This window comes from Gigantopelta aegis, unplaced genomic scaffold, assembly GCF_016097555.1.
Source record: "Gigantopelta aegis isolate Gae_Host unplaced genomic scaffold, Gae_host_genome ctg3169_pilon_pilon, whole genome shotgun sequence".
In the NCBI taxonomy this organism is placed as follows: domain Eukaryota; kingdom Metazoa; phylum Mollusca; class Gastropoda; order Neomphalida; family Peltospiridae; genus Gigantopelta; species Gigantopelta aegis.
In genome coordinates, this window is record NW_024533209.1 from 47,480 (window position 1) to 64,843 (window position 17,364).

Here is a 17,364-nt window from a genome sequence, read left to right on the forward strand (position 1 = left end):
ATCAGATGTACTAATCTATATTAAGAATACAGTCAGTTGAACATCATTATGTCATTTAATGACACAAGGGATTTAAATTTTCCAATTTTGTCTAACGTCTACAATGAGGCAATAGTTAATCCAGTATTACATATCATCCTTGAAATGCTGTGTTGTACTTCCTGACACTTCAGATACAACATGTGATTACTAGGTCTTTGATAGTATGTATTAAATCAATGAACTTGTAAAGGAAAAGAACATAATTGTATTTGGAAGGGCTACAGTTGATATTGTAGTATCTTTCTAATTGTATATTTGAGAACCAGACAACTCAAGTTCAAGGAGTTTATATGAAGAGATTCCAGGTGACTCATAACCATATTAAAAACTATACAAGTCACACATTTCAGAGATCTTATAGACATTGTCATATTTTCATATTGACGTTGTTATATACTTGCAAGTCTGTCTTCTACAGAGTGTTATATAAGTTATGATATAATGATAATCAAAGACCTTTTATTATGTTCTTGATAGAATAGTTAAGTATTTAATAAAAAGTGAGGCTCAATAATTTCCTTTAGACAGGCTATATAAATGTAACTGCAATGTCGAAATAATAGTGCAACAATATTTTTCTTTAATAACATGTGGTCCTACCAGTGATTGTAGTCTTTTGTCTTTCCGTCTCACAACAGATGCAAGACCTTCTTGAATTAATTTCTCACCATGTCTTGTTTTTGTGATGTTGTAAGCAAAGTGACATAGTCCTAGAAATATAAAAAAATACAATTAACATGTGTAATTGTTTGATGTTGGTGATGCACGTTTATATAAGACAGAATATTCAGTAGACTTAAATGGTATGTAACCATTCACAAAGAAATAAATTACATTCATTACTTGTTTATGTCTTTGATGTTAGATGATCTAGTTTAGTTAGTGGTTTCTAGGATAACAACAATTCTATTATTTCTTGTATGGTGATAAACAACTTGCATTAAGAACAAAACATCTGCTTATATTTAAATACACTACCATTATGTATCACAAACAAGTTTGCATACAATTGCAGTGTTCACAGAACAGTTGTAAAAAGGCCCACCAAAACTCATTATGTATGGCTTGCTCAGACTTTGCCCCAAATATAGACATCTTATAGATCAAACAAAAAGATTTCATTGATACTCAATAACAGAAGACAACAAATTCCTATTGTGTCAATAATGTAAAGGCATTCACACAATCTATTATATCCGTTACTAAAAGTGATTAACTTAAACTTTTCCATATCTAGTACTCTAATGACAACAATCTCTTTTGAAGCCAGTTAATAAAAAAACCACACAATAGTACAGCTGCTTGTAATAACATGTTACATGGATGTGTTTTTTTTGTCATAGATCATGTACTTATTCTCAAAGATGTAAACGATTCATTTAACAATTGCCAAGTCCTGAGTAGAAACACACAAACTGTTACACATGTACAGTTCATGACCATCAACCAAGCAAAGGCGTTTCCATCAATTTAATTACTTGCTACAACACTAAGGAGCCGGCAGGCTGCATAATCGCCAGGCAACAGCAAGATTAACCCAAGAATGAAGCACTACAGATTCGAAGCGTGATAAAGATCCACTAAAGTATGCTCTATAAATAATAAATAAGATATAGAGGGTGTTGTTGTACAATAGAATATAATAACAGCTGCTGTATTATGATATAAATCATTTAATTATTTTGCATTTATCAGAGTATCCATCATGTATGATTATTGTTTTTCCATTTTGCACAATGATTATCACTCTAAATTGTATGAACACAATTTTGTTTATCACATAGCTTGTATATAGCAGCCTGTGGGGTAAATTATTTCTCATTCATATTGTGTACTTCTTTAGTCAGTAGACAGTATAGTAAGAATATTTATACAAGAACTGTTGTTGTTTGGGAAGTTGTGTTGAAATCAAAAAAGAAGAAGAAGAACGAACATTTAAAATTTGACTGTTTTAGAAATATTATAGTTAATACATCAGATTCTTATAAGAAAAAAAAACTGATTATATTATATTTTATGCACAAAACTTGAGCTTGTGAAATTCATTTTTATAACTCTTTGTTAAAATAACCTTAAGTATATTACTTTCTTACAATTAATTTATTTAATGGAACATTAAGAAACCTGTGAATCTATTGTGAGGTCGACAATGACATGTCTTATCAGACATTTTGCTCTTTAAAATTTTCGAACTAAAAATTTGACTATTAGCTACAAATAGAGACACAAAAAATCTTGTTGGATTTTAATTTTACTAATTTAAAGCATCAATCAAAGTTTGTTACTTATGACATAAAGGTAACAATTGTAGTAAAATTCAATATTTTGACTAATCATTCCAAGAATTTAAAAACAATGAAGGAAACTACAGATTTACATTATGCGTTAAAACAGTTTATAAAGATAATACATCTATTGTTACTTGCAAAGAATACAATAACAAAAGAAGTCCATAATAGTAATATAAAAATTATTACCACCCAATTAAAATATTAGTCAAGTCACTCAGTTTCTATAGTGACGCTTACGGCAGGCTTTTCTAATATCATATATACAGAGGCCAAGGAAGAGGTTGCTATGGAGAGGAAACCATTTTCAAAGTGTTACCAGGTGTTACAGAAATTTAATTGGTTTACTGCTTTTGAAGAGAGTCATGAAAACCTTGAAGGTAATAGATAGTATACCATAAAGGTAGTACCCCCATTTGGTAGTACTCCATTTGGTGGTACTCTTTTGTCTATAGCTCTAACACTATGCATCTTACGTAACATTTACAGCTGCTACTGGACAGTTCATTTGGCGGTACCCTTTTGTCTATAGCTCTAACACTACGTTTCTTATGTACATTACAGCTGCTACTGACAGTTTTACAATTGGATGGGAGGATTAAACAAACCAAAGAAAAAAACATTCAAAATACTTATTCTTACCATTCCTTGTTGTTTGTATTCCAAGTTTAGTAGGGCAGGTTGATCCTATGAAGAAGGAAACAATTCAATACATCATTATAAAAAGAAGGGAAGCACAGTAATTAAATAAAGGAACAAAGATGACACAATGTAATTGAAACTTACTAAAACTTCTTGTTGAAATGCAGTCTTTGCTTCTAATGCCCACTCATCCTAAAAAAAATGTTCAGTGAGTATCTCAATGATTTTTTACTCAGATGACTTAATTAATTCAGCTGAATAGATGTTACATAGACACACCTATACATATAATTATGATGTTGCAAAGTATGACATAAATTAATGCAGCTAGCAGGCTAAAGTTTATTGATACCAGTATGAGTAGCTATTGTAGTTCCTCTAAACATTCACCATAGAAGTTGCTCACAAAATAATCTTAAAGGCAAATTAAAGAGATTAGTTACACGGAATACTTTCTCGTTTGAAATGTTTTGACGAAGCTAGAGGGCATTACTGCTTTAACAATTGTAAAGTGGCCCTCGAGGATTTGGTGCAAGTTTGAAGCATACATGAGCATATGAAAGAAAAGGCTAGCTGCTCCTGAAATAAGATTACTTTACAATTTTAATTTTTCAGGTGAATAAAAAGAGGCACTAGCCACAAATATGAAAGAAAAAAATTGTATATTTTTGAAATAGGAGGCATGAATTTTAGAGAAAATACAGCTGTAACATTTAGACTCAGCTGGATACATATTACCACATATACAATCAGAGCATGACATAAGTTAATGCAGCTGGCAGGCTACATGTTCAGAGTTTATCATGATAGATATCAGCATGAGTAAAGCTATCTAGTTGAAGGCGTGAGATGCATGCAAAACACACTATGTTATTATTAGGACTTACATCAGATGGTATCTGTACACAAGCAAGATGATATTCTTTAGCTTGAGGAGGACAACTGCATCAATAAAAAATGCACTTACTATTTAAACTATAATAACGTATATGTACATGCAATAATGTTTATTTACTATAGTAAAAACAAGTTTTATTTGTTAATATAGAATATTTTAACAAAGTGACATTATAGGATAGAAAAGTTATCAATATTATACCTATTATAAGTTGGCGGTAATGCAGCTAGCTTGGCAGCTGGAACAGTTAGTCTCTAATATAGTGAAAGAATAGTAATGATATTTTATACTAATTGTTTTATTAAGTGTCATACATGTATATATTAAATTATAATACTCTAATCAAATCTCCATTAATTTTATCATTAAAAATTTTGTTTTCCTCACAAAAATTGGTATTTTTTAATACCTGAATTGTTTGTACACCATGTACAATTAGAAATAATACTAAAATTATCCCAATTATTGCTCAATAAGAACAATGCTATCATGACAAGTTGTCTTCTGATTGATATACGTAGAATCAATTAAAATTTTGATTTATATACAATAGAATCAATTAAAATTTTGATTGATATACAATAGAATCAATTAAAATTTTGATTGATATACAATAGAATCAATTAAAATTTTTGATTGATATACAATAGAATCAATTAAAATTTTGATTGATATACAGTAGAATCATATAAATTTTAGAGAATGACTAATTCTTGTTGACAGTAGATTTAACAATATCAAGGCAGAAAGAGATGAAAAGGTTTCTAACTAATTAACATAACACACGTTCATTACTTAACTATATAATATTATATTTTACGTTAATACAATCATTATGACCATACAAGTGTTATGCAGGCTATGACAAGCCATTACGAATGAATGCATGATCAAGGAAGAAATGTTCCCACACATTAAACAACACTCTCTTGTGGTAATCCTTGCTTAGGCCTGCCCTAATGAAACATTAAATGATGGTTATGTAACCTTAAGTAACTAACAATATTACATTACTAAGAAAAATAGTGTCTTTTTATAGTATTATGAATAGTAAGATTATTAAATTTTTAAATGTTTTTGTTTAGGCTTGTCCTGTCATTGACTATTACTAGAGGTTGTTTGATCTTCCCCAATTGATTGAGGGTTGATTTTTTTGGAGACAGACTGACGCTACACTCATTAAACCTTATGTAACTGATAATAAGTCTTAGTATATTACTATACTTTGAAAATAACCGTCTTTTACAGTATTATGAATAGTAAGATTATTAAATTTTTAAAATGTTTGTTCAGGCTTGTCCTGTCATTGACTAATACTAGAAGTTGTTTGATCTTCCCCAATTGATCGAGGGTTGCTTTTGTTGGAGACAGACTGACGCTACACTCATTAAACCTTATGTAACCAATAATAAGTCCTTAGTATATTACTACCTACACTTTGAAAAATAGTGTCTTCTATATAGTATTATGAATAGTAAGATTATTCAAATGTTTTAAGGCTTGCCCTGTCGTCAACTAATACCAGAGGTTGTTTGTTTTCCCCTCGACTGATTAAGGGTTGTTTTTGTTGGAGACAAACTGACGCTACACTCATTAAAACTTATGTAACTAATGGTAACTTTTATTGTTAAAGTATTTGAATCATTTTCATTAAACCATTCATAGCAAGTAGTAGCCTTTTAATAGACGTGAATAACAACAATAAAAATAGCATGATCCCATAATGATTTCTTCAAACAAAACTTTCCCTTACTCCAATATCTATTAACAATACAAAAATCTTTAAAAAAGTACCTGCTATGGAAACCTTAAGACTTAATGAACTATCACAAGTATCAAATCTTTAATTCATTTATCTATGTAAAGTTTGGCCAACCAGGCAGACTTTCAAGGACAATGTGGTAAGGTAGCCAACGTAAAAGTATCAGATGACGATTACATAATATTACATAACATTTGGGGACAAGACACGATAGTACTTTATACACTGGTAGTATATGTTATTACATAACATCACATAATAGCAGTTACACATTATTACATAACATTTGAGGACACGACACAATAATACATACATTTTTTATACACCGCAGTTACACATTATTACATAACATTTGAGGACACAACACAATAATACATACATTTTTATACACCGCAGTTTACACATTATTACATAACATTTGAGGACACGTCACAATAATACATACATTTTTATACACCGCAGTTACACATTATTACATAAGAGATGGACCCCATTCTTGGAGACCAGCTAGTCCATAATGAAGTTATACATTATTTCAAAATGTTGTTTGCAGTCAAATGAATTTGACTGTTTTTCATCATCTTGTTAGCTAGAATACTTGGCGGCTACAAAGCAAGTGTTCTGCATCCAAGATCTCACTTATGTAATAATGTGTAACTATTATCAAAAACCAACAATGTTACATAATATATATTGTTCAAGTTGAGTTGAACACTTAATTCAACTCAGAGGTAAACTTCAAAGAACATTTAAAAACTTGACGATGTTCTCATTTTTTAATTTCTATAAAATGTTGTCCAATTCATTTTGAACAGAATATAACACTGGCGGCACTCAGGCAACTCCGGCTATGGCCGGACCACTTTTCAAGCTTGTGTGTATAATTAAATGCATTTGAAGTATAAGATTTATCATATATCAGAAGCACTTTAGTTCAGTGAATTTTGGCTTCAGATTGCACCAGGGCCTCCCCTGAGCCCCAAATTCCAAACGTTTCTTGGGGGCATGCCCCCACACCCCCTAGAGAGTTTTGGTCCATGACCTGACCACTTCAAAATAGCTGATGCCACCCCTGTATAACAATGTTCTAATGTGTGAAATGATGCTGTGAGGACTTTCTTTAAATCCTAACATTACAATACGAATCTACTGTACTATAGTAAGACCCTAACATTTCTGGATATTATAGTATACTTCAGTATACTAACTTACATTCCCATAGTCTATATACAAAACTTGGACTTCATTAGGAGAGGACACTTTTTCTATAAGAGCACGATACCTTCATAAAAAAGAAACATATACTGTAATTTGATCTAGCACTGACATATGGTAACATGACATGCTGTCATACCAACACACACAAACATAGTAACATGACATGCTATCGCAACACACACAAACATAGTAACATGACATGCTATCGCAACACACACAAACATAGTAACATGACATGCTATCGCAACACACACAAACATAGTAACATGACATGCTGTCATGGCACGCACACAGTCATTTCATAGCTGGTTTGTGGAAAATACATTATCATAACTGTGTCCACAAGAATTGATATGATTTCTTTGCTAAGGTTACTAATGACCATGGTTTTACACCTGGTTTTACACTCAAAACTTGCAAATTGACATCCCAGGTGCAAGTTTGTAAAACTAATCATAAATATATTGTTATCTTGCCCATATATAACGTACCATAGTCCATCACTAAACTGAGCAGCACATGTTGTTCCTTTTCTGGGATTATATGAACCTACTAAGGGGGAGAAGCTGCTAAATCTGCTCGTAATTGCTCCATAAGGGATTCAAGTTTAGGTCTGAGAGAGAGAGAGAGAGAGAGAGAGAGAGAGAAACAATGCAAACAAACACAAATACACACCATGAAGACCACTTTAAAACTAACAGCCTATCCTTTAAGCATAACACTTCCCAACCGAACACATTCCATAATGATAAAACATTAGACACATCAATTACAAACATTAGGTACCTAATGATACAAAGTAATGTAAGTTCAATAGAGAAAAGATCAAATTTCCTTTATTGGTGGTGATTACATAGATGCTGGTCATGCTATCAACACTAATACTAAAATAATTCAATAATTCAGATTTCTTATAATGTAGAGGATGTTTAGACTTAGTAATTGCTGAGTGCCTTAGTGCAAGGCAAATAATTTAATTTCACCTTAGTTTCTATATATATATATATGTGTGTGTGTGGGGGGGGGGTTTGGTCATGCTATGTTAACAGCTAAAATGTCTACTCTTTTTTAGTGATGCAGTAAACTTGAAGAAAGGAAAAAGCAGAGAAATTTAAAACAATGAAAAGACATCTAAAGCAGTGTATACGTGAATGAGATCAAAGAATAAGTTAGAAGCTAGTTATACAGCAGATATTATGCTACAAATAGTCAAATACTAAAGTTTACTTTACTCTGGACAGACTAAGAGATTAAAGTCACATTTGTCATTAAATCTAGCCTATCACTACATGAGACAAACCCTGTGTATCTATATATTCTTAGTAATTGTATAATACAGTGTAGTGTCAGTATATTATCAGTATAACACAGTATACTATCCACTTGAGTGGGCTATAATTAACAATACACATGACTATCACGTGATACAATATATCTGACATGTGACAATACATATCCCAAAGATTGAGATTGTTTCAAATAATTAGTTCATTGTTATGTTCATACTCCACTCAAATTATAAACATCTGTACCTTGTTCAACATTTTGAGCCCAGAAGTGGTCTCCAGAGACTATTTCAGTGACTATAACCTACATAACAAACAATACACAGTTTTACAACAAGAACAGGTGTGGTATTTTCTACCTCCTTATAATCTGTCTTCCTTTCTACTGGAACATTTATTGTTTTATTGTCTCCTTGGTCATTGGTTGATTTCTGGTTTGTTGAATCTTGTTGTGGTTCCTCTTCTTCTTCTTCTCCATCTTCTAACTCATCTTTTTTTCTCTTCAGAGTAGTTCTCCCAAACTCTCTTATGAGTTGTACGAGCAACTTCTTCAGCTTGAAATAACTGACGAGAGTAAGTGGAGCGTTCAGCTTGTGGCAAGACTTTACAATAGCCTTCCTATGAGTGAGTGAGTGAGTGTGTGTGTGTGTGAGAGCAAGAGAGAGAGAGTGAGTGAGAGAGAAAGAGAGAGAGAGAGAGATCTAGTACTCATCTTCCCTCACTATCCATCTATTCCTCATTGCCCATACAATACCAATATCTATTCCTCATTGCCCATACAGTACCAATATCTATTCCTCATTGTCCATACAGTACCAATATCTATTCCTCATTGCCCATACAGTACCAATATCTATTCCTCATTGTCCATACAGTACCAATATCTATTCCTCATTGTCCATACAGTACCAATATCTATTCCTCATTGTCCATACAGTACCAATATCTATTCCTCATTGCCCATACAATACCAATATCTATTCCTCATTGCCCATACAGTACCAATATCTATTCCTCATTGTCCATACAGTACCAATATCTATTCCTCATTGCCCATACAGTACCAATATCTATTCCTCATTGTCCATACAATACCAATATCTATTCCTCATTGCCCATACAGTACCAATATCTATTCCTCATTGTCCATACAGTACCAATATCTATTCCTCATTGCCCATACAGTACCAATATCTATTCCTCATTGTCCATACAGTACCAATATCTATTCCTCATTGCCCATACAGTACCAATATCTATTCCTCATTGTCCATACAGTACCAATATCTATTCCTCATTGCCCATACAGTACCAATATCTATTCCTCATTGCCCATACAGTACCAATATCTATTCCTCATTGTCCATACAGTACCAATATCTATTCCTCATTGTCCATACAGTACCAATATCTATTCCTCATTGTCCATACAGTACCAATATCTATTCCTCATTGCCCATACAATACCAATATCTATTCCTCATTGCCCATACAGTACCAATATCTATTCCTCATTGTCCATACAGTACCAATATCTATTCCTCATTGCCCATACAGTACCAATATCTATTCCTCATTGTCCATACAGTACCAATATCTATTCCTCATTGCCCATACAGTACCAATATCTATTCCTCATTGTCCATACAGTACCAATATCTATTCCTCATTGCCCATACAGTACCAATATCTATTCCTCATTGTCCATACAGTACCAATATCTATTCCTCATTGCCCATACAGTACCAATATCTATTCCTCATTGTCCATACAGTACCAATATCTATTCCTCATTGCCCATACAGTACCAATATCTATTCCTCATTGTCCATACAGTACCAATATCTATTCCTCATTGTCCATACAGTACCAATATCTATTCCTCATTGTCCATACAGTACCAATATCTATTCCTCATTGTCCATACAGTACTAATATCTATCAATCCAGTATTGTCAGTTATACCTCTACTAGTGAAACAGCCAAGTTACGTCCATCAAGAAACATCCATCCAATAAAATTCCCTCCTTTATCACAGTTCTCTACTTCAACATCAACTTCTCTTTGCATTATCAACTCTTTTGTAAACAACAGCGCCTCTTGACCATAAGGTTCAGCTGGTATCTTCTGGCGATCAACAGTAGCACCAGCTCTAGGACAACTAATATCTACAAAATAAATTGTTTCAAAATCAGAAATTCATAACTTGTAATATTAATAATGTTAAATTAAAAAAAAACAACTTAGAAATAAACAACTAAATATTATCATATTGAAATGAAGATTAGTGATGTACCTGCAAGAATAAAAGTGATTAAACATGTGTCTTTTGGTAAATATAACTTCATACGAGAACCAGATGTAACAAACTGTAAGAGAAATAGTTATGATTCTAATGGTAGTAGAGAGCTGTTGTAACTCTGATACTTCCTTTAAAAGAACATTTTAAATCAAAATTTGAAAAATAAAATTAAAAATAAATTTTGAAGATTGCTTTCATTTGATGTTAACAGTTGTTAAATACGAGAATTTTGCTAATATTAAGGTTACAGAATACTGTTGTTGTTCTGTAGTATCAAATAATGTGAAGCTCTAACCTCTATACTGTACTATATTGTACTATACTGTTGCTGCAACTTTGGCATCAAGTTTTTAGATCTGTGTAAGTATATTACTAGCAAAAGGACATGCAAAGGAATGATTAATATGTGGAAAAGGAACTGATGGATGCTGTTTTGCAAATGTCTTCCATCAAAAGAGTTATGTTTACTCGAGTCTGCTTTATTCTTTTTAAACACAGATAAAACACTGTGTCTCCTTTTAAAGACATATTTGAAAGAAAATCTTCCATCGTTCCCCATGGATGGAGGAGTCCTTTATAATCTCTTCAGAACTGGGCCTTTTACAATAACAGAGATATTTGACGCAGGAAGTGGATACCTATATTACCATAACTATATTTTATAGTACAGAAAGAACTAGTAGATTAATTTAAGTATTAGTGGATGATTCTAACTTTTTATAAACCAATCAACATGATGTTTTATTTCAGCTAGTTAAAATTATGGGTACGGTATCCTGTAACCTTATAGAGCAAAGCTATGTACACAGTGAAAAAGAAGGAGCTTCAGAACACTACAATCATAGTAGCTAATGCTTGCAATAGCAACGATCATATCAAAAGTTAAAACAGCATAACAGTTACAATGTCTAGTTTAAATAGTCATATTATGTATATACAAAAAGTGATCTGAAACATTATACAGCAGTATGCATAGAGTGTCTGACAGAAAAACAGTTTTTGGCTAGCAACTACTATTACAATACACACATTTGAATAATGTTTGTAAGTGTAGAATTGTATGTAGCTACTGTCCTGTCCTGTACACTTGGAAGGCAGTACAGTAGCTGTATACAAATCTACATTTCCAACTAATGTTCACATGTGCGTTGTAAGCAATCTGTCATTTAGTCTTGTGTTGCCTGATGTTTCTGGGGGAGGGTATACTTGGAGACACTGTTAATAAAAAATTGCTCCTGCATAGATCTGCGAAGAGCCAATTAGAATACTTCCTAATCATGCTATATCATCATGTTGTTGTTATTAGAGTGCAGTAATCTCATCTCACAGTAATCTCCTTAAAACAATAATATAAGACAGGACAGTCTCCAAACAAGTAGCTTTTCAAGACAAACAAGTATACTTGTTGTCATATAATAACAACAAATAATGACAACAAGTATATTTGTTGTTGTCATATAATCACAACAAATAATGACAACAAGTATTGTCATATAATCACAACAAATAATGACAACAAGTATATATTTGTTGTTGTCATATAATCACAACAAATAATGACAACAAGTATTGTCATATAATCACAACAAATAATGACAACAACATATTTGTTGTTGTCATATAATCACAACAAATAATGACAAGTATTGTCATATAATCACAACAAATAATGACAAGTATTGTCATATAATCACAACAAATAATGACAACAAGTATATTTGTTGTTGTCATATAATCACAACAAATAATGACAACAAATATATTTGTTGTTGTCATATAATCACAACAACAACAAATATATTTGTTGTTGACACAACAAATAATGACAACAAGTATATTTGTTGTCATGTTTGTTCTCAGACATTTCAAGTGACAGCTTGTAAAATTTCTATCAATAGAATCTCCAGACATTTCCCTTCCCAAGAAATGTAAAGTGATGTGAGACCACTAACCTCAACTAATGCTGTTGTACGTCCAGCTCGTTGTAAGAATGGCAAGAACTGTTTTGCTTTAGCTGGATCCTAAAAAAACGATACATAAATAAATATGTACATAATATATATAACAGTTCTCTCACTCCAGATACATCAGCCACTCTATGTAGAGTTGACTCCTTTTTGCTGTGAAGTCCCTTGTTGTTTTTAATAGCTCTGTTCTCAGCAGTCAGGAGATCATCGTAATGAGATGAACGTTGGTCATCATTACGACCATGTTTCAAACATGTAGCCAATCCTTTGCTGATGAGAGCCTCTGCAATATTTCTGAAAAAAGGAGTGTGAGATACAAGTATAACAAGCTTGAATTTCTTACACTCCTTCCCGAGTCACAGTACAGCACACTCTCTCAGAAAATTGATCTTGAGCTGGTTTAATGTAGTCGACAACTACATTTACTTTCTTTCCAATGAGTTTCTTGCGTAAAAACTCTCTAGCTTCAAACATGTAAGGAATATCATATAATGGTCGGGTACGTTCTGTCCTATATGATGCACTAGAAGACTGGTAGTAAAGAATAAAAGCTAAGTTAAGTAATGTATATTATATTGATTATTAATTCTATCTTGTACATCAAATGATATTGATGATATAGTCAAGAATATTATTTGTAAAATTATAAACTTGCTTTAAAAAGTGAAAATACTTACTTGGTCTGCAGGTTCATCTTTTTTTGGTGGACGAAGACTGGAAAAGAATATTTTTTGATATTGTCCTTTATCAGTTTTGACAACTAATGCATCACTATTGGCAACTTCAATAACCTGAATAGAAAATGAAAGTGAAAAGATTTCTCTCACATGGTACCAACCTTTCCAGAAAAGTTTTTTGATGGTATTGATGCTGACATAGTTGGCTGAGGTTTAGGTTGATAGTCTTTCCAAAACCTTTGTTTATTAGTTTTAGCTTGTCTAACAAAATGTGGTGTGTGTGTGAGAGAGAGAGAGAGAAGAGGGGAGGGGAGGGAGAGAGAGAGAGAGAGAGAGAGAGAGAGAGAGAGAGAGAGAGAGAGAGAGAGAGAGAGAGAGAGAGAGAGGAGTCTATTCTAGTTTCATTGTGACCTTCTATTTTCTCACTTCTCAGCAGCTCTTAACTTTTCCTTGTTGTTAATTACCATAGCCATTGACCAATCAACACACCAGGCAAACCCTTCCTGTAACAATAGCTCAGCATATTACCAGCCTTTAAAGGAAAATAAAGTAACTATAATATTTCAGAACTATCAATCTATTAGTCTCACTGGATGAATCACAGTAGCCATGACAATATTTTGACTACTGAGTCCCTCAATTAACAATTTGACATCACGTTGTAGAAGACGTGACTCAGTAAAAATTTAGCCTGCTCAGCAAAAGGTTCGGCAATATCCGTATCTCCTTCTTTCTTAAGTGAAGGACACTAAAAGAGATATAGCTAATAACAAAGACGATGCATTTCTGTAACTACTCACCTTAATTCCTGACATAGCAACAGTCAACATTTCAAATGAAGGCACGACCATAGCTCTTAGAGTACAACCATCACGAACATGTTCAATCACAGCTATCATGAAATAATGTATAGAATAAATAACTATTTAATAATAATTAGCAAGCAATTAAGTATTATAATTAACTATAGTTCCTCTTAAAGTTTTTACTACATAAATTTTCACTTAGTAATTTAAATTTTAAAGGTGGATTAATTAAATTAACTACATTTAAAATTAAATCATATTTATCAAAATTTAGTCTTGTCTGACTGTTAATTTATGAATGACAGATTGTATTTATGTAATTTACTCTTAAAAAGTTTAGAAAAACAATATGACATGTGAAAATAGATTATTAAATTAAGCTCTAATGTTATCAGTTGTAAAGGACTAACTACCTCAGTGTCCGCTAACCATTGGCTCTAAAATCAACAACTCAACTATCAAGCTTTCTACAAATGTTGTTTGAATTAGAGAAACATTTACTGAACTGAAAGTCTGAAATTTTTAATAAATTTTGTCTTAAAATCAAAAAAAAATATTAACAACTTTTAACATGCTACAATATAACATTAGTTCATTACAATTATTTTATCTATTAAATATTAATATCCTCACCATCAAGTTGTTTGCCATGATTCTTATCAGCAAATTGGCGCAAATTGTCAACTGACCAGGTGACATTTCGAACAGCCTGAAAAACAAAACAGTTTGATATATAAAGAAAAACCAAAATACATTCAAATTTCTAACATTTGAATTTGGTGACTTCCCCCATTTTCCTTTTCCTTGTGATTTTGCATCAGTTTCAAGTTGTGCTAACTTAGTCAATTCTCTAGTAAATAGACAACACAGAACATTGTATTTTATTTAGCAAGTTTACTTTCTCAATAACACATTGTATTAGATTAAGGAATCATTTTCAACTATATCCAGCTGCACTTACTCTGATGGTCTCACATTAGATTGTCTCACTTCAACTAGACCCTCTGACACAATAAGTTCAGTAACATTCAATCTTTCCATATCTAAAGTAACATAAAAAATAACTAATAAATTAATCATTCCATCTATGCTATATATTTGTCTTATGTTCATTCATCTGTACATTGTCCCTGCTATTTTCTATATGTCAATTAGTACCTTTGGTGAACCAAACCACACCATATTCTCGACCTCCAGTAGTTTTGTGGTCAATAGCGAATTGAACTTCTTTACCTATGAGCATCTTACGAAGATATTCACGTGCTTCCCAAGCATAGGGCTAAGGAACAGAGATATAACTTAATAGTAAGTATTACTATAGCAGATACAACAATACTATGATCTATAGTGCCAATATATACATTTAGTATTACAGATACTCACTTCATCTTTGGCATCAGTGCTACCTTCAATTGAAGGATTAGCTCGACGACCAAGTTTGGGTGCTACAATATATGACAATGCCAGTGTTCTCTCTGGAGGAGGTCCTCCTCTTGGCTGACCACGAATAATAATAGTGTCTCCAGAAAGAACCTAAATAGAATTCCAAAAATTTGAGTAAAATTTCATAGTTTTATGTATCTCACTTGTTTTACAATGCCCCTGTGAACTTGGGCAGAGGGAGCAATTTGTTGTGCCATATTGAAAAGCCCTGACTAAGAAACAGCCAACAGAACCTTCAAACACGTGGAAAATTTGAACAATGAATAATCACAATAACAGACGTCTCGGTGCCAGTGTCTGGAATTATTAATTTTTGAGTATGAGACTTCAGAAGTCATGCGTCAGTGCCACACCCCATTATGAGCAAATAAAACTGCCTGTCAGTGAAAAACTGTGTGTAAAAAATCGTTATCTTGTAGCTCTATCAAAACTTTACTTCTATTCAGACAAGAATGGTAAGTGTTGGTGGTGATTCATTTATTATTGTTATAACGCTTAATATTAATTAAATTAAATAATTATAATATAATTACTTATTATAACCTCATAGCATAATATATGATGGTAGTAAGAGACTGTAGCCTGCAGAATTCCATAGTCATCATGGAAAATACTATTAGACAATGTCTGTACTTTCTGGTATGCAAAGACGTGACAATATACCATTGTGTTTAGACTTAGTAGTTAATAGTGTCATTCTTGTTTAATGGCTGGTCAGACTTGATAAATCATTGTCACTAGTAGTGATAATTTTAGTTTAACTTCTTTTTATGTAGATATTTATTAAATAGGCATTCATGTCTTAATTAACACTGTTAGTTGCCAATAGTGTATACAATATAATACTATATATATTTACAATATAATACTATATATATATATATATATATATATATATTACCCTCACCATAGATAGTAGAGTAGTCAATTGAGTTTCCAATCCCTCTACTCTACTATCTATGCCCTCACAAGGAGTCCTACTAAACTTAGTATCATGCCTACAGTATTGATGTGTTCACCATAAGATGGAGCTTCTATTAAGTCAATTTGTTTGAACCTCTTCACTCTCTCTGGGCTTTTTGGATCCAGAAAGCATATCTAGAAGCAAGATCTTTGGTTAATTTGTATTTAGTCACTTCCCATCTGCTTATAAATGTCAATTTGTTAGTGCTAATATGATTGAGAGAGAGAGAGAGAGAGATGCACTAAATATTTCAAAGCATTGTAAATGTAGTTAAGATCTAAGATACATTTTTAACGCAATAATATCTTGCATTGATGTGATAAAATTGAAAAAATAACTTATTCCAGCAAAAGAAGAAACAATACAATACAACAATACAAAACATAAATATAACAACTATATAATAAAAGAAAACTTATTCCTTCAAGTGTTTTTATGTCATATTTAGGATTTTGTAATCTCTCCTTGTCTGTGGTGTTCCAATCCAGCATTTATGGAAAACCATCTACATGACTTTTTATTTAATGAAAACAAAAAGTCTAAAACTCAAAACCAAAAGAAGGTAATTCATTACTCAAGTTGAAAAGGAAATCCTGGTATGAACAGGCTTATGATGACTTGCTATGCTGTTTTGATTGTGTACAAGTGTATCACCAATTAGTAAAAGTTTTTCTGTCATGTAATATCAGTTGTGCTGAACAAGTGTACTTGAAGACAGTGAAACGTGTTACAATGTATCTACAAGAGTGCTTAAAAAAAGACTCTTTGAAGACTAGTTGTTCCACTTCACTTAAGGAGGTCTTTGCTTATCCTCGACTTTTGTTAGATAAAAAACTTAATGATGTTGTAGTTTTATGCTTGCAGAGGTTGCTTAGCAATGGGGAAGCTGAGGATGTAGTGAGTGAGAAGTTGCCGGGAATATATCTCTTACTGGTCCATCCAGACAAACAGGTTTGTTATTGCACAATACATGTAGATATCTGTTACTGATCCAGACAGACAGGTTTGTAATGATAGTGTTATTATACATAAATAACAAGTGTGGTATGTAGATGTCTTACAAGATAGT

The 17,364-nt window shown here is 32.3% G+C and overlaps 1 protein-coding gene across 1 annotated transcript in view; it reads right to left on the minus strand.

The window, feature by feature from the left end:
• LOC121391965 (staphylococcal nuclease domain-containing protein 1-like) overlaps positions 1–15,528 on the minus strand; it is a 56,180-nt gene extending 40,652 nt beyond the window's left edge. The window contains 17 exon segments of the mRNA XM_041523405.1: positions 8,383–8,440; positions 10,102–10,304; positions 10,433–10,505; positions 12,391–12,459; positions 12,516–12,699; positions 12,749–12,936; positions 13,083–13,196; positions 13,244–13,343; positions 13,509–13,767; positions 13,770–13,830; positions 13,883–13,974; positions 14,522–14,597; positions 14,657–14,738; positions 14,850–14,931; positions 15,047–15,167; positions 15,272–15,421; positions 15,475–15,528. Coding sequence (XP_041379339.1) covers positions 8,383–8,440; positions 10,102–10,304; positions 10,433–10,505; positions 12,391–12,459; positions 12,516–12,699; positions 12,749–12,936; positions 13,083–13,196; positions 13,244–13,343; positions 13,509–13,767; positions 13,770–13,830; positions 13,883–13,974; positions 14,522–14,597; positions 14,657–14,738; positions 14,850–14,931; positions 15,047–15,167; positions 15,272–15,421; positions 15,475–15,528 — 1,966 coding nt within the window.
• Positions 15,529–17,364: the final 1,836 nt, after the last annotated feature.